Source organism: Nothoprocta perdicaria, unplaced genomic scaffold (genome assembly GCF_003342845.1).
Source record: "Nothoprocta perdicaria isolate Ctin4 unplaced genomic scaffold, notPer1 scaffold_243, whole genome shotgun sequence".
Classification (NCBI taxonomy): domain Eukaryota; kingdom Metazoa; phylum Chordata; class Aves; order Tinamiformes; family Tinamidae; genus Nothoprocta; species Nothoprocta perdicaria.
The window spans coordinates 497438-522585 of NW_020455470.1; the positions used below are offsets into that span (position 1 = coordinate 497438).

General features: G+C 54.3%; 1 protein-coding gene across 1 annotated transcript; it reads left to right on the forward strand.

The window, feature by feature from the left end:
* Positions 1-2878: 2878 nt before the first annotated feature.
* On the forward strand, positions 2879-23457 carry LOC112947707 (protein transport protein Sec16B-like). Its single transcript, XM_026039844.1, has 25 exons — positions 2879-2991; positions 4096-4202; positions 4848-4947; positions 5166-5280; positions 5969-6116; positions 6503-6660; positions 6797-6858; positions 7920-8055; positions 8697-8927; positions 9457-9554; positions 10273-10354; positions 10593-10710; positions 11216-11327; positions 11797-11902; positions 12591-12731; positions 14830-14943; positions 15607-15679; positions 18531-18791; positions 19905-19972; positions 20226-20372; positions 20769-20843; positions 22180-22303; positions 22427-22500; positions 22977-23060; positions 23197-23457. Exons 1-25 carry the CDS (start codon positions 2879-2881, stop codon positions 23260-23262), a joined length of 2913 nt encoding a protein of 970 aa, XP_025895629.1. The 3' UTR covers positions 23263-23457.
* The last annotated feature ends 1691 nt before the right edge of the window (positions 23458-25148 follow it).

Consider the following 25148-nt stretch of genomic DNA (forward strand, 5'->3'; position numbering starts at 1 on the left):
GATTAAAAAAAAGCAGAAGGCAGCATTACCGTCCAACTCCACAAGGTAGCACACGGAGTAGGACACACAGAAGCCACCTGTACCTGTCAGGGGTCCTTATTGCCGCCCGTTGTGCATAATAAAGCTCCCGAAGGAGCCTGCGGGCTCCACCGCAAAGACAGCAGACAGCTGAGTGCCTGCAAAGACACAAGGTGGCAATCTTGGCAAAAGGACAGCCCAGCCGAGCATATCGGCCGCAGCAGCCCCGTGCTGTCCCTTCCCTCGCTCTGGCGCTGGCTCCTGCCTTGGTCTGACTTGCTCCTGGGGACTCCGTGACTGGTGGCCAGCTCTGGAGCGGGGCTGGTAGCCCTGGCTGCACCACTGTCCCTCTGAGGCAGAGCCTCCTGTCCTTCCCCTTCTTATTTCTTTGCTACCTGCAGCACAAGGTGCAGCTGACTTTGCTGCTTTGGGGGGCGGTTTCTGCCCCTGTCTTCCCCTCCTGCCTCAGGAGCAATGCGAGTGTTTTCTCCACCCTTTCCAAAAAACACCTTGAGGGACACTGCACGTTGAAAGGAGCTTCTTAGCATCCCCAGCCAGGAGTGACAGTGCGAACGGAGGAAGGGAGGCCTTAAAATATTTGGGGCTTTCTTTGTAATAGGACCTGGCGGAAAATTGGAATTACCTTTCAGAGCAGCAGGCATGGGAATGGGCCGGGCTTTGTGCATAGGAGCTCTAACGTCTGCAAACAAGAGCTTTTTCCAGCTCTGCTTCTCCGTTCGATACGGCGCTAAATAGGGGATGCCTTTTCCCTAAGCCGCTGAAAACTTCTAGAAGACAATTACTGGTTTTGCCTTCAGGTGCAAACGTTTATTTTTCCTCCAGACCTTTTAAATCCCGTGCCATGTTGTGATCCCAGAGGTCCCTCCACCAACTGTACATATTGCATTGCAAGGGGCGAAAGCTAAGGGGTAGAAAAAGAGCTTTCCGTTTCCCTGATGCCATTAGACGAGCCCTATCTCAGGGCTATGAAAAACAGGGCAGGATCCAAGCAGCTGCTCCAGGTGCTCGAGCTGCCCTGCTTTCCCGCCAGGCTGCCGAGGCGGCTTTGCTAGTCAGCCGCACGGAAAGCGGCAGCCGAGGGCCGGCAAACAGCCCGAGGGCATGAAGAAAAATGTTTTCCAACTGATCTTGTTACTGTGACAACAGCAAGAAACCCTTTAAAGAAAAAAAAAAAAAAAAAGTGTGTTTTTTGAAGAGATTGCCCCTTTAGCTTTGTCTAAAAAATGTTATCAGTGTTGTGCTGTCTGCCTTAAAATTGTCTTGCAAGCTTGATGGCTCTCCTATGGCCCAGATCTCTTTCAGGAAATATATACTCCTTTTTAAAAAGAGGTTTTATTGACCAGGAGGAAAAAAAGCGTCCCCAGGGCCTCTGTGGCTCCTTTCTCCTTCTGCCGGGAGGCCTGTCCTGTCCGCAGTCGATACCTCCCTTTGTTCGCGGCCTCACAAAGTTTTGAGCAGGGCTGCGGAACCGACAGGCGCTTCATTGTGCTCTGCTGCAGCAGCTCCTCAGCACGGAGAGGACGCTCCCCGGGCTGGCATTTGTTCCATGTTCAGTCATGAGCTGAGTGCTAAAGGTACATCCACATATTTCCCTGAAACCTGGAAGTGTGCAGCGGCTGAAAGCTTCTTTCTTGGAGCCGCTGGGGAGAAACTACTGACCGTCCCCGTGGGGTGGAAGCTGCAAGCTCTACGTACAATGTGTAATTTTCCAGCACTGGTAAAACAGGGCTTTTTGGCAACGGTGGTGGGCCCACGTCACGGCACGCACGGAGGCCAGAGCCCCGCGGCAGCCCAGATTCGTGGCGTGAGTTGCTCGTGTCGCTGAGATGTGGGGCAGCGAGTCCTCCCCCAAGGCCAGGCCTGGGGGCGGGCAGGGTGTCACCACCGCAGAGGTGGCTCCGGTGGCTGCTGTCGTGGTGCAAAGGGCTCCTGGCCAGATCCTGGCCCAGATGGAGCCCATGTGAGACACCCTACGTGCCAGGAGCGACCATGGGCACCCCGGCCGGGTTCAGCTCAACTCTGCTTCTTCTCTGGCAAACCTTGGTGCAGGAAGAGGAGCTGGAGCAGCTCACGCTGTGGTGATGGGAGTGGGGCCAGGACCTGCAGCTGCGGAGCCCGGCTTCATGCTGCAAGAATAACGGGAAGAAACCTCTGCCTTGTTTGAACGCGGACACATCGTGTAGGGAGCGGAGAGCGCGGGCAGGCGGGAGCCTCTCGGCGAAGGGCCTTTGCCCGCGGGTCCGTCTCGCCCTTTCCCCAGAGCTGTGAACGCGGCCGCGGCGCCGGCAGCCCCGCTGGAGGAGCGGGCCGCCCTTTGCCCCGCGCGGGGCCCCCGTGGCAGCAGGACTTTGGCCACGGGAGCGGCAGGCGGACGGCGGCGAGGGCCTCTCCCGAGAAGGTGCGTGGCCAAATATCAGGCTCCCAAAATTGTGCTGACCATCGGTGGGAGCCGCCTGGTCTGCAGCAGATGCTGAGGGCTGCGCACAGCAGTGCAGAGACCCAGGTGCCACCGCTGAGAAGCAGCTTGGCTTTCAAACCAGTGGCCCCAGCAGCTCCGCGTTCCCCCTGGGTCTCCGGGCTCGCGGCTTGGGCGGACCCTGCTCCGCTTCTCCCTGCTTTGGACGCTGTACTTGCTCGGAGGGCAGCGCTCCTGGCGCTGCTTGACGCTCTCCCCGTGCCGCTCCCTGGGCCATGGGTGAAACGGGATGGTTTTGCCGCCTGCTGTGGAGGCCGCTTGGGGTTGCTGACCAAACCCGCTGTGATCTCCCCGGCAGGGCGCAAGCGCTGCTCGGGGTCACAACACCCGGCGGGTCGAGCCGCCGCGCCGGGCTGGGCTGTGATGGATGCCCGGGCGCCGCCATGGCCGTCGCGGCCCCGGGACCCGCAGCGTGACGGCGAGCAGCGCCGGGCCGAGCGCCACGCCAGCGCCTACCCTGGCAGGCCCTTCTCCAGGTAAGACCGGCCTAACGCTGAGCCAGGCCCGCGCCTACCTCTGCGTCCCTCCTTGTAACCTCACGGGGACACTGGGGACGGCTGCGGGCTCGGGAAGGGGGTACCTGCTCACCAGGAAGGTGATACCTGCTCACCGCTCGGTTACTGCCACACCTCAACTTCCCCGTCCCAAGGTGGCTTGAAGTTTCATTAGAGATTTCTTTTTTTGGTAAGTGCAAGGTGAACAATAAAAGCATAAACGGATGATATAGGGATCAAAAGAAGCTTGCAAGTTCAGCTGCTGAGACAGCGTGGGGGGGAAGGATAAAATGTGGGACCGAGGCTGTCTCTCAGTAAGGAGAAACCTCTGAATACTCCAGCAAATCTGGGTTGATTTGCCTGAGTTATTGCCCTCTGAGAGCTGTGAGAAGTGCACGGATAACACGAGGTTTTCTGCTGAGGTTGTGAATTGCTTGGCCAGGAAGGCTAGGCATTGCGCAGGACTAACTGAATTACTGTGTAAATTGTGAAGGGTTAAGGTGCACGTGTGTTGGGTGGACAGCTTATATGCTGGCTGAGCTCCAGCACAGGAGGAGACCGGTGCTGAGGTTTGCAGCAGATACAGTGGCCTCAGATACAGCAGATACAGTGGCAGGAAAGGTGCTTTTTGGAGGCCTCTCCTAAAGCATCCGTGAGGCATCCATCCCTCTAACCGCTCAGTACCGGCGGTGACTGAGCAGAGCTTCCCAGCATCTGAAACTGGACGGCTTCTGAAACTGCAGAGCCCAGGTCTCTAGGGATGAGATGGGAGTGGGACCAAATCTGCCGCCTCTGCTCTCCCTCTCCTCCTTGTGTTTCTTGCCGGATCTGCGCTTTGCTCTGTGTCCTGTGTCCTCTGCCTTCAAAGATGCCCATCTGACCAGCAAATCTCCCCCTGGATGTGTTCCCAGAGCTCACCCCTTGCCCTGGGGACCATAACTGTGCCCTGGGGGGTGTGAATTGTGACACTTGGAGGATTGGAGTAGGTCTTTCTGCTGGGTATCTCTGCTGGACGTGAGATGTCTGTCATGAGTTTAACCCTGATGCAGTTTTCTTTCTTTCTTGGCTACATATACTATGTTTCAGGCAAGGATATGAAGACCCCCGCTGGAACTACGCAGCCCCCGGCTATGGTGATGACTATGCTTATTGGAGCTACCAAGGGCAGCCGGCAGCCTGGCAGAGGGACAGAGGTATGGCCTCTCCCGTGGCCCGGGAACCGAGGTGTCTGACCAGTCCAGCCGTTGGAGGGGTCCTGTGCCAAGTTAAGCACGCTGTATCAGTGTTGCGTGACTGTCACACCAGCTTGCTGCTGCCGGGGGAAGAGATGGATGTTGCATGTTCTGGGATGCGTTATTCTGGCTGTTGTGCCATGAGGGCTTGCTGTGAACCATCGCAAGGGGCTTTCTCCAGTCCAGGCTCCCAGGTCACGGATCATTCTCATGGTGTAGCCTTGCCTTGAGTTTCCATTTGGAGTCCCAAGAATGAGCTAGATGAACCTTGGGAACACGTAATCCTCATCTAGCTGACTAAAAAAGTGGGTCATTCCTGCTTGTGGGCTGAGCTCAATCGTGTTGATCTCACTGATCAGAGATAAGAGGGTCTAACTTTTACTGTGTTTATGGAATTCCTGGACTAAAGAAAATGGGAAAAAAGAGGAAAGGATGTCCGTGCTGTCTGCCAACATACATGGCTTTATCATAATTTTCTAAGTCACCAGGCTAATTTGGAAGCAAATGGGGTGTGCGTGGCAAATTGTCTGACTCGTTGCTCTTCTGTAACTTCATTAGGGCTTGTTGCTTGGGAGGAGCAGGACTGAATCTTCATTCTCTCTGTAGATTTGAGACAGGGACCGTCTTATGGTACCGGTTACCGAGACCAGCACTACTACCGGGGTTACCACCCCAACCTGGTAACGCCGTCCCCAGCACAGGACAGGTAAGGGGCTGCACCGGGGGGCTGGACCACCTAGGAGGCAGTTTTGTCACCTCTCAGGTCATGATGGCTCCACTGTCCCATGTGAGCAGCGTTGGAGATGCCCTAGGTGGAGTCAGCAGCGCAGGCTCCACTGCGGGCAGACGTGGGGAAGAGCCTCAGTGAAGTCTGCAGCTGGTCCCAACACCTTGGCCAGCTCCTTCCTTTGCTTCCCTTTGCAGATCAGAGCCTGGTGACTCCCTGGAGCAGAGCCACCGCTGGGGCTCCCGGCAGGAACGGGCAGGGGACGACTCCTTCGGCAGCTCCTCCGGGGAGGGCAGCAGCCATGCTCACGAGGTAACCTCACGTGGGGCAGGGCATGGAGGAGGTTGCACCCAGGCCTCTTGGAGGCTTTGTAGTGGCCTGGGAACTGTTACCGTGGGTTATTAGTAGTTATATGATCTCCATCCGTTGGACTGTCACTCCTCTAGACATCTGGCTGCATGTCTGTCCTGCACAGTGCTAAGCATTGGACAGAAAGCCTGACTTGGTGGCTTGCTTTTCTTCTCAAGTGATGTCTGCTTTCTCCTGCGTCCCTCTTGCATGGTGGTGACCTCTGTCCAAGGAAGGGAATGGCTGTCACGTGTTATGAAGGCCCGATCCTTCATACTTGTGTCCCCATTGCTATGTTTTGCTAAAGAGCAGATGAAGAGATCAAATCAGAGCAGCTCTTAGGGTAGTTTTGCTCCTAGGCAATGCTTTTAGTGATTCCCATGTAGAGGCTGTCTTGGGGACCCTGTGATAGATCTAGAGGAACTATTGGGCTGGATTGGCCGCTAAGTATTTTGAGAGCCATTGGTATTAACCAGAGTATGTGCTCTGATGAGTCCAAGGTGCTAACGTGCTTGAAGTGGTCAGATGGGGCCGGCCTGTGCTGTGCTGGACTATTCAACACCTGCTACCTCACTTGATCAGGGCAGATGACTCATTTGGGCCTGTTTCCCTGAAATTGAGCTTTTTCTCCTGCTTTCCTCTTTCTGCACAGCCTGCTGCCTCCAGCAAGCCCAGCCTTCTCCTGCAGTACCGTGAGTCAGGGCTCAGCTCCAGTGGCTATGAGCTCAGCCAGTACATCCGCGATGACGCTGACCACTATGACCCAGGGTCCCTGGGGACTTGGAGCCCAGTGCCAGCAGGTGAGAGATGAGATGAGATGGGGCCCTAGTGCTAACAGGGCCTGAGTGGATGCCCAGTGTCTCCTGACCTTGAAATTTATTATCTCATTGCTCAATGGCCAACTGCAGCCATTCTAGAGCGCAGGTCTTGGAGTGCAGGCACCCTTTCTTGAGTGTGTGGGTGCAAGGCATGTCTGAGAACCTGGTGTGCAGCTGCAGGGCTCCTCCTAGCCTGGTGGGTGCAGGGAGGTGCCACACACTTGCCATGTGCTTTAGGGGACTGTCCTTGTGTGGACAGTCCCAGGCAGTCGTGGGCTGTGCAAGGCAGGGCAGGCTGGGCCTCAGCTGCGTCATTCGTAGCAGAGGCGGTGAGGGGCCCAAGCAAGAGGACTCACTGTGTCATGCAGGGAGGGCTTCGGCATCCGCGCCAGTCCCGCCGGCACCCCAGAAGTTCCCGCTGCCGCACACGCCGGTGTGCTTCAGCGCCGGAGGGCAGCTGGTGCTGGCGTGTCCACACTCTGCTGCCGCGGGGCAGCTAGCTCCCGTGGAGCTGCACAGCTTGGAGGTACGCCGCAGCCCCTGAAACCACAGCCTCCCCCCTCGCTGAGAGCCACTCTTCTGCCTCGGGGAACGCACGCGTGCATTCCTCCTGGCCTGCCTGCTGCAGCAGTCCAGCTGCTGAGTTTGCTCTTGCTTTCCAGGGGATCCTTCATGACACCAAAGAGCAAGAGGAGCTACAAGCCTTCCCAGGGCCTCTGGCTAGGTACATCTCCCTCACGGGATCCCGGGCAGTGTCCCTTCTGAGGAGCCTGGGCTGAAGTCCAGGGGAGCTGGCTCTGGAGAGCCAAGAGACGAGCCCAGGACAGACTTGAGAGTCCCCGCGGTTTGGGGAGATAAGGGCATTGCAAAGGGTAGATATGGGTTCGTGTTGGGAGCCTGTCCTCTCTTCTGAAATGTAGGTTGTTTTGGAGTGTAGGCTATTGGGGGGTGTGTGTGTGTGCGTGTGCACAAACAGTATATTAAACCAGTGCAATTATACGAATACAATATATTGGTTATACCAGTAAATCGTATGAATGGCTTGTGCTCATAATCAAAGCAGGAGTATGCAGAAGGAAAACTGTACTCAGCAAAAGATTTGAGCAAGCTCAGAAGTTGGGTAGAAATCTGAGAACCTGGAGGCTAGCAATTCTGCCAAAGGGGACTTTGCTGGAGTCCAAATAATGTGATGGAATCAAGATTGGTGTCTCCCTCCTTGCTCCCTGCTTGTCTTCCTTTTATCCTACAGCTTTCCAGTTGCATAATTTTGCACTGCAAGGTGCAGGGCAATTCTGTTCAGTCTGCACAAAACCAGGAGGATTTATGTGGCCACAGACATGTCATTCTCCCTGCCACTATATCAGTTAAATAGAAGATGCTGCCTTGATGCACATCTGCTCTTACAGCCTTGGACAGTAATGGCTATAATAGCTCTGCTGCTAAGCAGAACCAAGGTTCCTTGCAGATGGTTGGATGAAAATATTGTCAGGAGGGCAGAGAAAGATTGACGTGTCATCTACATCCTTAAAACATGGACATCTGCAAAAAGTTATAATAATCATCAACCTTTTTTTGCATTTTTGAGCTGAGCGCCCCCAATGTAGTGGGTGGTCATTGACATATATTTGACCATGTGGGTAGGGGCCATTGAAGATCCTCCCTCCTCCATCTCTTCTTTGAATCTTTGGGGTGCTTGTCAGCAAAATTGGGAACCCCTTCATTCTTAATGGTGTCCAAGCTCACATTTGCTTGGGTTTCATTTGATCCTTTTCTTTGATGATGAAGGGAGGACCTGCACAAGGTGGATGTGATGACATTTTGCCGGCACAAGATAGCCACGAGCTGTGATCTTTCAACACAGAGAGGCAGAGATTCAGCTCTTCTCTGGAAACTCCTAGTCCTCCTCTGCCAGCAGAATGGGGTAGGTGTCCAGAGGAAGGGGATGACCCTTCTAATCTTCGGAGCCAGGTCATCTATATGCTACTTCTGTGCCTCTTGAGAAAGTTGCTACTTTGGGGAAGGGTTTCTTAAATGTATTGCCACAGTGCCATCAACCACTTCGGTACTGCCCACAGCACTTGAAGAAAAGTGTTCACTTGTGTTGCTTTCCATGCTTGCGAAATACCAGTCTCCCAGTGGAAGGGCAGCTCTGCTCTGAAGGGGATTGGTGCCATCTGCATTTCAGAGCAAGCGCTTATGCCTAGAAGGAGATTAAGAGATAAATCCAATGAAACGTACCCAATCTAATGAGGTCTGCTTGTCAGAAACGTGTGGGTATATTCAGCCTAGGTAGTCCTGTGAAGGTCACACTGCTTGTGTTGACTCCTTTGCCCTCAGAGGCTGCATGCTGGGGACTGAGGTTAGTCTTGCTGGGGACACCTGCTAGGAGAAGGATGAGAGCTTGTGATTTCCATACCCAGAGGCAGTTGGAGCAGGAGTGGGTGGGTGCTGCTCCTGATGACAGATGTCATCACCTCAGGATGGATGCTGGACTAGAAATGTTTTTAGTCATTGCTCAAAGGACAGTCCCCAAGTGCCTTGTTCCTCCCCTCCCTTGTGCAGTCCATGGTGGGCTCAGACACAGCCGAGCTTTTGATGCAAGACTGCAAGCGTCTGGAGAAGTACAAGAGGCAAAACCCTGCAGCTAGTGCCACCAACCCGTCAGACGAGGAGTGGCGCACATGTGGACCTGGGGCGGTGGACCTCCTTACAGGGGAGGTCCCTCCCATCGTGGAGACACTGGCACAGACAGTTGAGAAGTTCACCAAGCTCCTCTACTACGGCAGAAAGAAAGTAAGTGGTGAGGGGGATCTAAAACGTGGGAATGATTCTTTATAAGCCGCTTTGGCCTTTTCAGCAAGGTTTTAAAGGGGAGGGAAGTCAAGAAGTGCCTTTTTTGTCTCAATGATGAGTTTGTAGAACATTGTTTAAATGTAAGTTACCCACTTTAGGGAACTCTGATGGGACTCGTGATGCCCTGCTGCTGTTTTTTTGTTTTGTTTCCTTTTTTTTTTTTTTTTTTTTGGTTGGTTTTGAGTGATTTGGGGAAACCCAGGGTAATCACCAGTGCTTTTATAAGTCCCAAGCCTGCAGAGGGAATGAGCAGAGACCCCAGAAAATCAGTTAATTCCTCACATGGCCCCGCTATTTTGGGGGCTAGAGATGCCCCAGGGAAACCTCTCCCAGAAAGGGACACTGCAGCAAAAGGGCTACGGAGACAGTCTGAGATCTGAGATGAATGAGCAGATGTTCCCCTCATAGCAGAGGGCGGCGGGGGGGTGGAAATAGCACAAAGGCCTTTTCTTTCTCATGTTGGCTGCAGGAAGCTCTGGACTGGGCCATGAGAAACCATTTGTGGGGCCATGCCCTCTTCCTCTCCAGCAAGATGGACCCTCGGACCTACAGCTGGGTGCTCACTGGGTAAGCTGGAGAGGTAAAAGCAAGGTGTGATGTCTGTGAAGCCTCTCTGGGCCTAATGTCTGAGAGCACATAGCCTCTCAGATGCCCTCAGCCCTGGTGCACCCCAGAAAGAGCAGCAATTGCCATCAGATTCTTTCTGTCTGGTGTTATTTTTTTCTACTGGCCAGAATGGGGAGGGATAATCCGTACAGATGGGTCCAAATCTTTCAGGCTTCCTGCCAGGCAGGAAAAAAGGCAAAAGTAAAGCTGTTGTCTGGAGACGTGGCATGGATTTGCTGTGATCCTCTGCTTCGCTGTAGTTGCAGAGATCAACAAGATCAGCAAAACCAGCAGCTGGGACAGGGGATAGCTGGGATAGCCCAGGCTGGACCACAGCACCTCAGCTAGCAAAAGGTTTCCCAGTGAACTGCCCACATGGACAATTTCTTTGGGCTGATCCTTTCTGGGGCAGTTAAGCAGGAAGTGTCTTGTAAACCAGTATCCTTTTAAGGTGGTTATCCAGCAGTGTCCTTTTGCACTCTCTGGAGGTGATGGATCACCAGTCTTGTGGGGTTTGCCTTTCCTTTCTGCCTTGGCTTCGCTAGTGAGTTAAAGCTCGCAGGAGCTGCCGTTCCCAGGGCGTTTCCGAGATGTGCTCAACCACGTGGGATGTGATGGCGAGTTTGGGCTCTCGTGCTGCGCTCGCGGCGCAGTGACCATCTCTGCTGCCTCCTTGCAGGTTCACCAGCACGCTGGCTGTCAATGACCCACTACAGACCTTCTTCCAGCTCATGTCTGGAAGGATTCCCCAGGCAGTTCAGGTAGGAATGAGCATTTCCTTCCCCTAGCAGTGCGTTCTGGTTTGCTTTTGGCTGGAGAGATTTCTATCCTCGTGCTGTGATGCTCGTATACTTTCACACTGTGACACCTGTGCCACATGGTGCAAGAAGACACTGTGAGAAGAATGTCACAGGGACCGTGTGGCACGGAGACCCTTTTGCTGCAGCCGGGGCTGTTGGGCTCAGCTCCGCTTTGTCTCCTTCCTTGTCTCCCTCGCAGTGCTGTGGGGATGCCAAGTGGGGAGACTGGAGGCCCCACCTGGCTGTGATGCTGTCCAACAAGGTCGGAGATGCAGAGCTGAACCGCCGTGCCATCGTCACCACGGGAGACACTTTGGGTGAGCCCAGGCCTCATTGGGAGGCAGACTCGCAGCTCTGCTCTTCCTTTCCCTGCTCCCGTGTGCTCCTTTCCAAGGGAGAGGACATCATTCTTCACGTGCTGCTCTGGTGATGGAGCACAGGTGGCACACGTGGCCGTGGGGACCGAGGCTTTCCTGTTTGGGCACTGGTGGTGGAGAACCTTAGCGGGTTTCAGGCCAGTGACATCTGCCCAGAGAAGGGAACGTGGAGATGCACCTTGGTAGAGTTGTCCTGTTCCTAACACTCAGCCAGACCACCCCGTAAGCACAGAAAAGAGCAATCTGAAAAAAAAAAAAAAAAGAAGAAAAAAGGTGTGAGGAGAAGGGAGATTTAGGGGTCTGAATGGACAGAGAGAAAAAAAAAAGGACTATTTGATTAGTTGTATTTTATATGAGCTTGGTTGTCTTCAGAGCAACACTGGCTGCACAGAGGTCTGCCTCTGAGGGCTAACATTGCTTTTTTCGTCTCTCCTTCCCCATTCAGCTGGCAGGGGATTAACAGAAGCAGCTCACTTCTGCTACCTGATGGCAGATATTCCTTTTGGTTACTTTGGAGAGAAGGCGAATCGCATGGCTTTGCTGGGCAGCAGTCACCGGTGAGCAAACGCGGGCAGGCAATGCCCTGTGGGCACTTCCAGATGCTTTTCAGTTATCTCCTGCCTTCTTCCTCGCCCTGTGATTTCAAATCATTCCGCAAAATGGGCTGGCAGCTTCCAAAAAATTGGAGTCTCATTAACAAAAACCTAATTTGAGGAAGAAAATATCTTTCTGCTCACTATTGCTTTGAATTCCCAGCAAGCACGGGAATATTGCAGGTTCTTGCTCTCTTGTGCTTGTTTAAGCTTTGGCCTCAGATGCCACATTTCCCCTCTGCCAAGGGAAAAGTAAAATTCTGGAGAGTACAAATCATGGGATTTTATTGCTGCGGATGTGATTTTGCTCTGGGCCTCTGCAGCTTCTCCAGGTCAGCAGTGGAGGGGAGGAGCAGACCTGCGTACCAGGCTGTCTTGAAGGGACATCTCTGCTCTGCCCCCTGAACTGCCCTTTCTTCCTTCTCCTTTTCAGTCAGGCGTTTGCCCAGTTTGCCAGGACAGAGGTTATCCAGCGCATGGAAATCTTTGAGTACTGCCAGCAGCTACGACAACCCGGAGCCTTCCTTCTTCCCTTCCAGGTAGCAGAGACTTGCAAGTGTGGCCAGTGACAACTCAGACCTTCCCTAAGAAATCCCTGTCCTTCCATTCCCCCGGAAGCGAGTGGCAGGAGCTCCCGCTGGAGCAGGGCTGCTCTCCGATGCCTTTGGAGGCTTTTCCCTCACTTGGCCGCAGGAGCGGCTCTGCTGGCCGGGCTCAGCGTGGGTTTCTCCAAGGCAGGGCTTTCACATCCCCTTCTGAGCACAGCTTATGGGAGCCCGAGCCAGGGCAGCTTGTGGGGCTTGGTGCCATCTGGGTTTGCTCTGTTCAGCCTGGGTCTAGCTCCCCTCCTGTTCTCTAATAGTCCAGTGTAATTGATAGGCTTTTCGTATTGTAAATAAGCACCCAGCTGCTGCCGCCTTGGGCACTGCACATATTGGGTAGATAAATGAAAATTGTGGCTGGAGCCCGTCCCCGATGCTGATCTGCTGGCACAGCGCAGGCCTGGTGCTACGGGCAGCACAGCCGGGCTGCTGGAGAGAGGAGGTGTCCAATCTAGCATGACCTGTTGGTGGTAGGACCTGTGATACAGGGTAGTTTGAGCCACACTAAGGTGCTCTCTTGCTCCTAAGAGAGCTTAATGGGCTCTCTTAGCCCCATGACATGAGCTCACGGGCTCCTCCTCACTCAGCTTCCAACCCTATGACAGCTTCTCTTGCCCTCCGCAAGGTGTACAAGCTCATCTACGCCTCTCGCCTGGCGGACTACGGGCTGCCAGCCCAGGCCTTGCACTACTGCGAGAAGATTGCCACGGTGCTGCTGGAGCAGGGACCTGGCAGGCACCCCGCACTCACCAGACAGCTGCTGGAGGTGAGACACGTCAGGCTGCGCGTGAGTGATGCCCCGTGGCCTCCCTGGGGCACCGCCAGCCACTTGCTGAGGCGTGTGAGGAGTTTCAGACTGCCCCAGCCTGCTGTGGGGGAAAAGAAGGGAATTTTGCTGCTGGACAAAAGGGCTGCGGAGGCAAAGGATTTTTTTTTCCTCTTTCTTTTTTTGTTTTGTTTTGTTTTTTGTTTGTTTTGTTGGTTTTTGCATTTATAAATGGCACGGATTGAAGACGCTATAAACCTAGGAGCTGCATGGCCCTTCCTCTGCAGTACCTCATCCCGGCATGGCACTGACGTGCCAGGGTGCTGTCAGGGTGGCAGTGAGCATGTCCCACGTTTGTGGCGTGGGTGCCTGTGCTCCCCTAGGCTGCAAAAACAGCCCCGTTGTCCAGCCTGAAACTCGGCGTTACGCAACGCTGGGCTGTGCTCGCAGCCCCCGGCCCCTTCGTGGAAGCCCATTTACTCCAACAGCCTCTCAGATCCGCAGTTCTGCTGGGCATAATGCTTCTCCGGGGAGAAAACACTTTCATCTGAAAAACTGGTGCACTCATAGACACTCTTGTCTTTGATGTTTTAGAGTGTGTTACAAATTATTATACACATTAGTGTTTGATTAAGACTTCCCCTCTTTTGAAGCTGGGGACGATATACAACCAGGTGTAGGTTCATTAATATTAGATCAAAGTGCATATTAGCTTTTGGATTAAACATTCCCCCCGTTTAGGAGTAATCATGCTTATAATTTCCTCTTTCCTGCCATTGATTTTGAATGAACACATGTGTGTTTCCAAAGAGATCTGGTGATGTCCACCAGATTGGAGTAGCGCAGCCTCCTGGCCCCGGCTCAGTCACTGCAGGAGAAGCAGTCCCAGCTCCTATCAGCTGGTTCTTGTCCCAGTTTGGGGACCGGCTGTGCTGGTCTTGTCTCACTGTAACCTCCTGGAGGCGGGGATTTCATTTTAGGCTGTTTAGACAATGTTCTTTTAAACACCGTGGATAAGAAGGAACAGCCAACATGGCAAATCCCAAGAAGTGGGCTGACATCAACCAAGTGTTCTGGGTGACAGTCATCTCCCCTCATGCCAGCTGTCATAAACGTGGGTCCTCATCTAAGCAATCTGGCCAGACTGTCACCATAGTGACTTGGGAGCCGTGGTTCTCCAGAGAGCCACTCGTCCCACCTTAAGACGGGTGGGACAGGTTATCTCCTTCTCCCTCTCTGTTTTCTGTAGATGGAGCCCCATGTCTTTTAGACGGCTGCAGTCAGGGATGCAGACCCTTCTCTTGTAGGAGAAATTCAGCACACACTAGCAGTACTGCAGAGAAGGACCTGGGGGAGATAGCGGAACATGGAAGAAATACAAAGCAGCACCACAACAGGATACTGTTAAAAAAAACCCCCAAAACTCCAAGTTATTCTGGGCTCAAAGCGGGAGAGTAGCACGTGTGAGACAAGGAGGTGATAACCCCTTGTGCTTGGGCCCTGCAGGGTCTTGGCTAGGTCACTGTGCCCCTCTTGGGCTTCTGCGCTCAGGGAACGTGCCAGGTTGGAAGAAGTGCAGAAGAGAAGAGCGAGGATGATAAGAGATCGAGGAAAGAGTGACCGCTGGAGGCCTTGGGGTTATGTGTGCCCAGGAAAATATCCTAGGGGAGGAAGGAGATAGATGGGGGTTGTGATAACAGCCTGCTAATATGTAGAAGGATGTTTTTAAGGGATTTGGTGTCCGACTGTTCCCCCACCTACTGCAGGAGCAAGAGGGTTAATTTGCAGCAAGAATTTCACTTGGATATTATGAAAAACTCTCTAACTCTAAGGACATTAAGCATCAGGGCAGCTCTGGGAGGCTGTGAAATCTTATCTGTGGGGATTCATAATTACCAGTTAAACAGCTGTAAGGGCTGATGTGGACATATGTGATATCTTTGCAGAGTAGGCAGAGAAATCAGGTAATCTCAGAATGTCTCTCCCACTCTTCTGCTACTTTTTGTTGTTAATGATGCTAATGCTTATTTTAAAGCATTAGGGAGTCATGTTAAGTGAGTTAAGACCCCATTTTTTCCCCTGCTTCCTGACTGTGCAGCTGGCTGAGCGGCTGAAGTTCTCCGACCCGCTACTGCTGGAGATGCCGGATCAGGAGCAGAGCCTGGAGCCCGACTGGCTGGCAGCGCTCCGAGCCCAGTGCTGGGAGCGGGAGGTGAGCGCGAGCGGAGCTTTGGCTGCACATGCTGCGCAGCGCAGCTGTAAGGGACCGCTCCGTTCTGTAGTTTGTCTGGAGGGGATCTTCCTCCTCCTCCATCCTAAATGGGAGGACGAGTATCACGGGTCAAAGGCCGTGGTTTTTACCAAATCTGGGGCTCACGTTGACACATTCCATGCACGTTTCACATGTGCTTTTGTTCTTGCCAGCCTTTCTCTCTCTCTTTGGCGTCCTGTCCTGCGTGCTCCGCACAGCGGTGATCACGCCACAGTCTCGTTTGTCTTGCTGAGCATGAGCTGTGGTTGTGCTGGCGCCAGCAGAGCCCGCGGCTCCGCGCGGCTCCGCGCTTCCCGCGCTGCTCTGGTCTCGAGCAGCCTGCTCCGTTTATCGCTGCGGGCAGTGTCCAGGCTCCTGGGCAGCCTGCCACGCGCTCCCGCTGTCCTGGGGGTGGCCGAGATGCTGGCGCTCGGTGGGGCTCTTCTGGCCGCTCGGGCCCCTACAGCCAGTGGAGGAGCCGCACGGCGAGCTTGCCAGCACGCGGATCTCCTTTGCCCTGGCTTTGTGCTTGCTTTAGTTGGGCTTGCCTTCCTGTGTTGCCCGGCTTTCCTCCTGCTGCCCAGTTTCCCTTCTGTTTTGTCTGTCACCTTTCTCTTCTTGCAGATGGAAGAGGATGTCCCTCCTGAGCTGGCATCAGATGAGCCAGAGCTTTCCAAGGCCAGCAGATCAGCCACAGGTAAAGATGGAGTGGAGCAGTGCACTGTATGTCCCTGGAAGGGCTTCTCCACACGCACAGCATGTGCAGTTATGTTGCCAGCCCCCTGAGGGAGGCTGATCCCAAGCCTTGGTGTCTACGTGATCAGCTCTTCAGAGCCAGCTGGTGTTTCTCAACAGCCGTTCGCTGTCCCTTGCATCTCTCTAAAACACAAGAAAAAGCCCCAAACCCATGCAGCGTGATTGCCACTGAGACGTGTTCGCCTGGTGAGCGGTCAGCCGGGGACGGGCTGCGCACTGCACGCAGATTCCTGTCCCAAGGTGGCTGGGATTCCTGTCCCAGAGCCATGCCAGGAAGCCTTCTAGTATGGTCTCCTATGGCCTGCACGTCCTTCCTTCTCCTCAAAGACCTGTCTCCAGAGTCCTTCCCCTCCCATTCTTCTAAGAAAAGATATTACTCATTGGTTTCCTTCTGCTGGGAAAAGGGGAAGGGAACAAAGCTAGAGCAACCCAGTCTTGGTTAGAGGAGGAATGGCAGGACATTGGTGACAGGGAACTGGCTAGTTCTCCTTTCTCCTCTTCAAAACCCTGGCGTGTCCTGGAAGCTTGGTGAGTAAGGGCAATCAGCCAAGATGTGCAGGAGGTAGCAGGGGATGCTCAGTCCAGTTAGGCTCGCTCGCTCTCTATGGAGGAACAAAGTCTGCTTGAGTAATTGGGTCTAATTAATGCAGCTTCAGGAGTCTCTGTGGGCCCCACGGAAGCAGAAGGGGGGTCACAGTGCTGGTCTGGCAGGCAGCCAGCTGGACAAAGCCAGTGTCTCCTTGCCAAGCCTCCAGCTCCAGGGAGCCTCGGGGGAGATGGCCTCATTCCTAGACAGTCCTCCGAGGACACAAATTGGAGCTGAACTAATAGGATTTTATATTTGCTCATAGACTGAAAGATTCAGGAAAGAACTTGTCCTTCTGCATGCCATAATTCAGCATGCATATTGATTAAGGGCCAGCATAGACCTTTTCTCCCCCCATGTCAGGTTCATCTTTGTTCTGTCTCTCTGGGACCCTGAGGTCCTCCTGTTGCTGAGCCATCCAGGACCACATCCGTGCCATAGTCTTTGGCTGAGACGTCAAGGGGAAGGATGTAGGCATCCTGGGATGACTTCAACGTAGACACTAGAGGACTTTCCCTCTGGACAACACATCAGTGGATAGGCCTGTAGAGAAATCGAGGAGCCTTTGACTCACCAGCTTTGCTTGATGGCTTCCTCTGTCAGTAGGCTGGCCCTGGGGTAGCCCTTTGCTCCTTGCTGTCTGCTCCTGCCCCGTTTCCTGGCACCATGTAGCAGAGGAGCGGAGGCAGAAAGGCCAGCACTGGTGGTGGAGTGTGAAGGCTGATGCAGACAGGATAAAACGTGACAAACTTCTCTGAGCTGTTTCTTCCTATCAGCTTTCCCTGATGCTGCCAAATCCCTCTTCAAGAACTCTCTCAGACGGTAAAAAGCATCTTCAATTCTGATTGCCTTCTGCTTCTGTCAGGGTTAAGCACTGAAAAAAAAAACACGTGTGGAGGAAGGCCTCTCTCAGAGGTCGGGATGGCTCCACGTGTACCTGCTCACCAGCAGCTCACCTGCTTTCCTCACGTTTGGTGCCTTCACTCGTCGGGAAGGCTGTTCAGTCACCAGCCACACTGGACATCCTAGACTTTTAATCTCTCATCTGAAGGGCTTGTGTGCTCTGGGATTAACTCTGAAGGGCCTTGCTCTATCCTGACCACTCTAGTACAAATTCAGTTTGTGGGGATCAGTGGGGAAACGGAAAAGGTCCTTACAGTGACCAGCATGGGACCAGTGCGGTGGTGGGAGTCTTCCTCTCCATCCTTGTTCTCCAAGCAGTAGGCTTTCTCCCTGGCTTTCCTCGGCATCTGTACGTGCTTCCTGGATGGACTTGTCAGGCGGCAGAAATAAGTGCAGCAGCTCCGGAGTCTGGCAGCTCTGTCCATCCTTTTCCTCATGGGCTCTCTCTTTCCTCCTCCTTTTCCTCGTGGCTTCTCCCTGACACTGCAGGAGCATCTCCAGGAATTTATGGGAGTGGTTTACAGGTGAAAAGGCAATAGTTGAAGCTAACTCATAGCAGGATGGCAGTGATGCCCCGGAGTCGATCCCCAGAGCAATTCAGACGTGCCGTGTCTGGCTCCTGGCTGAAGGCTCCTGTCAGCAGCAGGGCAGAAACTCGTGTGCGCGGAGCAGAGGCCAGCCCCCGGCTGGAACAGGCAGTCAGGAGAAGCTGCTGTGCAGCCCTGCTTGGGACAGACAGCAGCGTGCTGCGCTGCCTCTAATGCCAGCTACAGCATTTGCTGAATAAAACAAACCCTTACTGCTTTCCTAACCTGTCTTTCAAATTAGAAAAACAGAACAAATCCACCTAAAGCAAGAAACTCAGCAGTGTGCATTCCTATGGAGCAGGAATGAAGGATAGAGCTTAACAGATGCTCCTCAAAATCAGAGAATTCTCTTTCCTGCTCAGGGCATGGGGTAGGAGTGAAAGGAAAGGCTGGAGGCTCTGGGATGCTTTGAACTGCTAGGCACATGTTGCTTTCTCTTTTGGTCTCGTAGCTTCCATAATATTCCTGCTCTAAGTCCTTGTTTGCAACCTCAGGCATGTTCCCGAGAGATCCTCCCCACCTTTCACAACCCATCTTCCTTGAAGCATCCGAAAGGTCCTTGCTATCAAGCTGTGCCGTACCTCCTCCCTCACCCACACGCGTTCCCCTGGGATTTTCCTCACCTCCTGTTTATGTGTAATGGAAAAAGAAAATTCTACGCAGCGGTGCAGTAAAATTGTAAATACTGCAGTAAATTCCTGAGGTCTGTTTTCCAGATGGAGAATTCGGCCCTGAGCTGGCGCAGAACAAGGACTACCAGCACGACCAGCGGCACCAGCAGAGCACCCCGGTGCCGCGGCGGGGAACAGGCCCGCAGGAGGAGCCGGGGCCCCCGGCGCCTGCCCCGGCGGCCGCACCGACCCACGTGGCGGCATCGCTGCCGCTCCACGCCGGGCCCGCGCAGCAGGCGGCAGCGCTCGGCCCGCCCGCGCCTGCCCCGCCAGGGGAGCTCTGCCGCGATCCTTCCCCGCCGCCGGGTAAGCGGGTGGCTCCACGGGAGCTCGCGTTAACACGCAGGAGGAGGATTCGGTAGGGAGCCAGGGTGCGTTTGCGCCTGCATGGAACAGACAAGGATGGTGTCAGCGAAATGTATTTGTGTATGGTTCAAAAAATGTGTATTTGGTTCAAAGCAGCCTGCCGGGAGCATTCCTATGACAGTAGGTCTAGGTACATGCTGGGGCCATGTTAGGGGCTCCTTTGGCATTCATAGGAATAGATAGGTCTGAAAAACACCTTTTCTTCCATGTATTTCTACAAAAGTGCCTGTACTCTGTTCGTAACAATTGTTTGGTGTCTCCCCCGGGGGAAGAGTCACTGCCTGTGAGGAATCCCTGCATGTCTGGTCTCCTGAGGCATATGCTTCATTTTGAACAACACTTTCTACTGGCACTGGTATGTGGGAAGTGGTATGCAAACCACTTCCCACCAGGACTGGCCACCCTGGGTCAGTGATTCTTAATTTTTACAAAACCTTGTCCAAAACAGCAAGCAACAAGAAACTCTAGGTTTGGCAGCTGTACTGCTTCCCTCCTGGGTGGGAAGAGCAGCCTCAAATTCAACAGCACAAACCACGTTTTGGTTTGGGAGGTATTGGTGCAACCTTCTGGCTTTCTGCCTTCGTGGTGCCCCAGGTACAGGCCTGGATTTTTGCATGCGTGTGGGAAGACTCTGGGCCATGTAGCCTTGCTCGCGGGTAGTGACGTGACACAGAAGGTAGGTTGCTTAGGGGTACATGGCCTGTTTCAGCTGTGTAAGGAATAGAGGGGAAAGAGGCAGCTCCTGATGTTGGTGTTTTTTCCTTGTTTTGGAAAAGCAGCAGACTGCCATGTGGGTCTGCCTTTTCCTGAGAACCAGACCGGTTTCTGGCTGCACATGGGGCTTCTTGCAGAGCGTGTCGACATGTGCCTAGATTGATTTGGCCTCTAATGTGAGCTGAAGCGTCTCGCAGTACAGAAGCCAGCTGAGTTGCTGCCTGGATTCCGTAATGATGGCAACATTATAAATACCTCCAGGAGATGCAAAAATACTTGCTTGTGGGAAGGTTGCTCCCAGCAATGAATCCTGACTGTGCCCTTCTCTCTGCTCTTTAGGAGATGCCAGGAAGCCTCAGGACCCCCCACTTCCCTTTGGGGTACCGCAGACTGCTGCAGGAGAGCAGGTGAGGTGGACAAGGATGCAAGTGGCTTGCCCAGAGAGGGTAGATATTGCTTAGTGGTCCGGGCAGAGTGGAGGACTCTCATTGCTTTATCTTATTCCATGTGCTTGACTTGCTCAAAGGCTCAAACCTTTCCAGAGAGCTCGGGTTCTGGAGGGGGCTGGCCCCCATTAGCTTGACTGCCACTGCCTTTCTGCAAATCCTCCTCTGCCTGGTCTTCTGTCTGCTTCGTTTTAATCCTTATCTCTGACACCAGCCAGGGTTAAGTGCAAGGGCCCGGACAGTCTCGGAGAGCTCTACTATCTCCCTGGAAGAGGACATTCAGCCTTCCTTGGAAAGCGTGTCTGAGGATGTCACTGAGGAGCAGTCATCAGAGGAGGAGGAGAAGCCAGATGAGGTTAAGGTGAGCAACGTGCAGCTGCTGTAAAGATGAGGGCTTCGAGCTTGCCTAAATGCTCCCGTTTTGCCTCTGCACCTGGCCTACCCCATGTAACCACCCAACGCTGCCCTGAGCGCTGCTGTTCAGCTGTGCCCCACGCAAAGTGGTGTGCCAGCTCCCAGGGGCCGTGGTTATGCCCGCTATAGTGCGGAACTCCCTGCCCTGGGTGCTCTACCGTGGAGGTGCTGGAGCGGAGAGATCCCCCACGCTAGCGTGGACGGGCACTTGCTCTCCTCTCCACTGTGCCTGGGGCTCAGGAGGCAGAAGTGAGGCTGGCTGCAGGATCCAGTGGGTTATGGGATCTCTAATTTATCACTGTTCTACTGCTTTCTTTTTGACTATGCAATCCTGTATTCCCAGAGCTCGGGATTCAGGTGGTTTGGCTGGTTCCGGTCGAAGCCCTCCCAAGCCACGTCCGACACGCCGAAATCTCAGGTAACAAGAGAGCTAACGAAGGCTGCCCCATGCCAGGGCGATACCCCGGGGGACACCTAAGGAAAGGGTTACCGAAACGCTGCCTTCTCCTGCTCTATCTCCCTTCTCGCATACGTGACTCAGCCGTGACCATAGGACACACTCTCACTTCTGTAGCGGGCCTGCTGCGCTGCCCTGCACGGGCATGGATTGACAAAGGAGACTGGGGAACCCTTGCAGCCTGGAAGAGAATTCTTTATTAATAATAATTGTGCATTTATAAAGCATCTTTGATCTGGAAGGTTCTCCAAGTGCTCAGCAAACTCTACAGGGATCGCTTGCCCTCCGCTGAAGTGGAAAGCAGCAGCTGTTAGCAGCAAATGGCAATGCTCCAGTAGTTTTTAGGAGCTGAAGTGAAGAATAACTTCTTTAATTAGAAATACAGCAGAGATAGGGGAGCAACCAAATGCAGCTCTCCCTAATCCTGGCCCTATCCTTCTCGAGACACACACATCGTGTCTCTGTGGCCAGGATTGATTGTTGCTTTTAGAGGCAAGGAGGTCTCCTCCTCATTCAGAATGTCCTACAGTCCCATAACAGGAGATCTGGGAACATTATTCCCATAACAGTAAGAGACAAGGAATCAAGGGGTACATACAGCTAGCCCAGGTGGCCCCAGCACTGCATTCTACCAGTGGGCCTGGTACCCAGCCACTTACCTACTATTGAGCTTTTCAGGTAGCTTAGGTTTGTCACGTGGGGTCGCTTGCTACCTCATAGATACCCTTACCTTGTGTGGGTTCAGCGCTTGGATTGCCATGGACAGGGGAGATCCTCATCAGGACTGGGACAGACCCAACTCCTCAGTGTGGAGCTCTTCCCTTTCAACCTTTAAAGGCAGGGTCGTTAAACCAGTGGTTTTTCAGAATTTCAGAATATTTAAGGTTGGAAGGGACCTCTACAGATCATCTAGTCCAACCTTCCTGCTCAAGCAGGCACACCTACAGCATGTGGCACAGGGTGGCATCCAGGCGGGTTTTGAAGACCTCCAGAGTAGGAGACTCCACAACCTCCCTGGGCAGCCTGTTCCACTGCTCTGTCACCCTAACAGTAAAGAAGTTCCTCCTCACCTGGAGACGGAACTTCTTGTGTTTCAGCTTGTGGCCATTACCCCTCGTCCTATCGCTGGCCACCAGTGAGAACAGCCTGTCCCCTTCCTCCCTGCATTCTCCCTTCCTGAACTTATACATATTAATCATATCCCCTCTGAGCCGCCTCTTCTCCAGAGAAAACAGGCCCAGCTCGCTCAGCCTCTCTTCATACGAGAGATAACCAGTGGTTGTGGTTCCCTCCTCAGGAACGGTCTTCGCCATCGCCCCCAGCCTCTCCTCTTCTGGAGGCCAGGACCAGCCCTTCAGCTCTGAGTGCTTGGAGCCCCTCTCCTACCATGTCCAGCCCTTCCTCTGGAAACCCAGGTAAATGTGGCAAAGAGCACCTCTCTTCCGCCCATGCTCGGCCTTTTAGAAGCTGCTCCTTTGTATTTTAAGGGTTGCACATCCTGGAATGAATGAAACATGATGCCGATATCGTTGTTGTCACCCCAGTGTCTGTTGAAACAGAAGGCTCGTGGGGCCTGGATGGCAGGGAACAGGGAGCCTTGCCTGAGGCTGAAGAGCAGGTGAGGAGAACACGGGCTTGATGTGTGTGTCTGTACTTTGGGGTGTCTTTGCCCTTCTGCCCTCGTTTCTCAGAACAAAATCATAAGCAGAACCGCTTCTCTTTCCCCATAATGTCTTCAAAACTGTCAGCCTATTTCATGCAAATTTGCCAAGGGGAAGAAGGCCTTAAAGTTGCTACATTTGTACACAATTCATGAAGATGAACTTGGTAGTTTTAACAGACACCCAACCACAGCCTAACCGTGAGGTGAGGGAAGCGCCTTGGTCTTTGTTCACAGCTGATCGCCCCTCGGAGGATCCATGCCAAGGACATGGGTCCTGGGGCTGGTTCCCTCTGCTCTGGGGCAGGACGGGAGACATCCTTCCTGAGGATATTCTGGTGGGGAGCCCTTAATGTGTGGGGCAGAGCAATACGTATGTGGGGAGTCCACTCCAAAAGCGAGGGTGGCTGCTCAGTTTCTGTCTGCTCTTCCAGGAGCCTCCATGGGGCCCCAGCAGCCGCCTGCCTGTCACACCAGCGGGGGCCATCCCGCTCTTCAACCCCATCCAGGTCCCTCAGGTGAGAGTGTCCTCCTGGGCTGCTGCTGACGGGCTGGCACCATGCAGCGTGTGGCAGCCGACAAGGAGCCAGCTGGCAGTCTGGGGGCATGCTGCAGGGCTGTCCCACCTTCTCAGGGTGTTTCTGCCCTTCCCAGCTCGCTGCTGCCAGGCCCCGCCAGCCCCGGCCACTGTCCCAGCGCCGCTACCCCCACCTGCTGTGATTGGGGCTAGCGGCGACCCTGTGGCACCACCGTCATCATCACGAAGAGCAGCCAGCGGAGGAACCTTGCTGTGCTGGAGATGGGATTGCGAGGAGCCCGGCCTGCCTGTGTTAGCGTCTGGAGAAGCCTCCTGCCCTCCTTGCATTGTGCAAGGCATCGCCCCCTTCCTTGTCCCTGTGCTGTGGTAGTTTTTCCTCAAAACTTTTTTTTTTTTTTTTTTTTTGGTGGAAAAATACAAGTTTGGCCAGGAGAAGACACCCTGGAGATGCGTGTTGTATTTTGTATTGCTAAGCCGTGGCATGCTGCTAAATGGGAGTATGGGGTGGGGGAAAGGGAAGGCCCTTGAAGGGCTTAGTGAGCCCCAATTGTCAGTGTAAGGAAAGCAGGAGGAGAAGGACGGAATAGGAAAGGTGTGAGGAAAGCAGGAGGAGAAGGAAGGAAAAGGAAAGGTGTGAGGAAAGCAGGAGGAGAAGGAAGGAAAAGGAAAGGTGTGAGGAAAGCAGGAGGAGAAGGAAGGAATAGGAAAGGTGTGAGGAAAGCAGGAGGAGAAGAAAGGAATAGGAAAGGTGTGAGGAAAGCAGAGGGAGAAGGAAAGGTGTAAGGAAAGCTGTGAGCCCCAAGTGTTGGTGTAAGGAAAGCAGGAGGAAAAGTGACACTGAAAACGTTTTTACTTCCATTCTGGAGGACGGGAAAAGGTGTCCGGGGGAGAGTAGTCTGAATTGGGTTGTGGGGCGGTGCCCCACCTCACACCATTGGACTCAGCATGCCGGCCGTGAGTCTGTCTCACAGCGCCGCGGGGCCATGAGCATCCGCCGGGGCGGGCCGGTCGCGCCACGCCGCCCACCCGCGGCTTCTCCTGCCCGGGCCGGCCGCCGCGGCGCCCCCCCTTGCTGGTGGCTCACCCGCCCGCGCGGGCGGGGCCCTGCTGGGGCCGCCGCGGCCCCTCGCTCAGACCTTCCCCGAGGCGCGGGGGGGTGACGCGCACCCGGTGCGTGACCTCGGCGGTGAGCTTCCCCCGGACGGCACCAGCGCGCCGCGCCGCCCTATATACGGGCCCGCCGCCGCGCCGCGCCCTGCTCAGGGCGAGCCGCCCGCGCTACCCAGCGCGCCCCGCGCCGCGCATGCTAATGAGGACACGCCCCTCGCCGCCTCGCCACGCCCCTCCGCGGCCGTCCTCGTTTTTGCAGCAACGTCGGTCTGCACCAGGCCAAGCCCAGCCGCGACGGTGTGGATAGGAGAGCGGGCTAACGCGCTGCCTTGCGGGGACGAGGCAGGGCGCGGAGCAAGTGCGCGGAGCGGGTTCCGCTCCTGAGCCGCGCAGCTTGCCGCCAGCCAGGCAGCAAACTTCTCCCGAAGCACGGCAGGCAGCGCGTTCCTGCAGGAGAGGCAGCCCAGTGCAGGGCAGGGGGTTGATGTTTGCTTTCTTGCACCTGCTCACGCTGTTTGGTCTCAACACTGGGAGGGCAAACAAGGAACTAAGAAGGGAAAGGTTAGGAGTAGTGATGGCCCCTTGCAAGGGGGAGGTATTTTATTGAAGGTGAGAAGTGATTGTCTCTTAGCACCTTTCTGTGTAAAGGTGGAGGTAGGCTGCCTGCCGAGGCTGAGGGCTCTGTGTGTGTGTGTGGCTTTGGGTGCTTCACAGACAGCGAGGACACCTCCATGCTAGCGAACTGCGAGTTTTCTCAGGTAAGGGTTGTGGGGAAAAGCTCGCTGTCAAGAACTGAATGTCCAAAAAGGACACAGAGGAGACCTAAAACTTTATTCGAATAAAGGGAGAGTCCACCAGCCATATCCCTGTGTCTCAAGTTGCTGGAGGACACAGCCCCCTTTTTATCCTAATTTCCCAGCTGTGGTGGCCCTCTCCTTTTCCCCATTGGCCAAGGGAC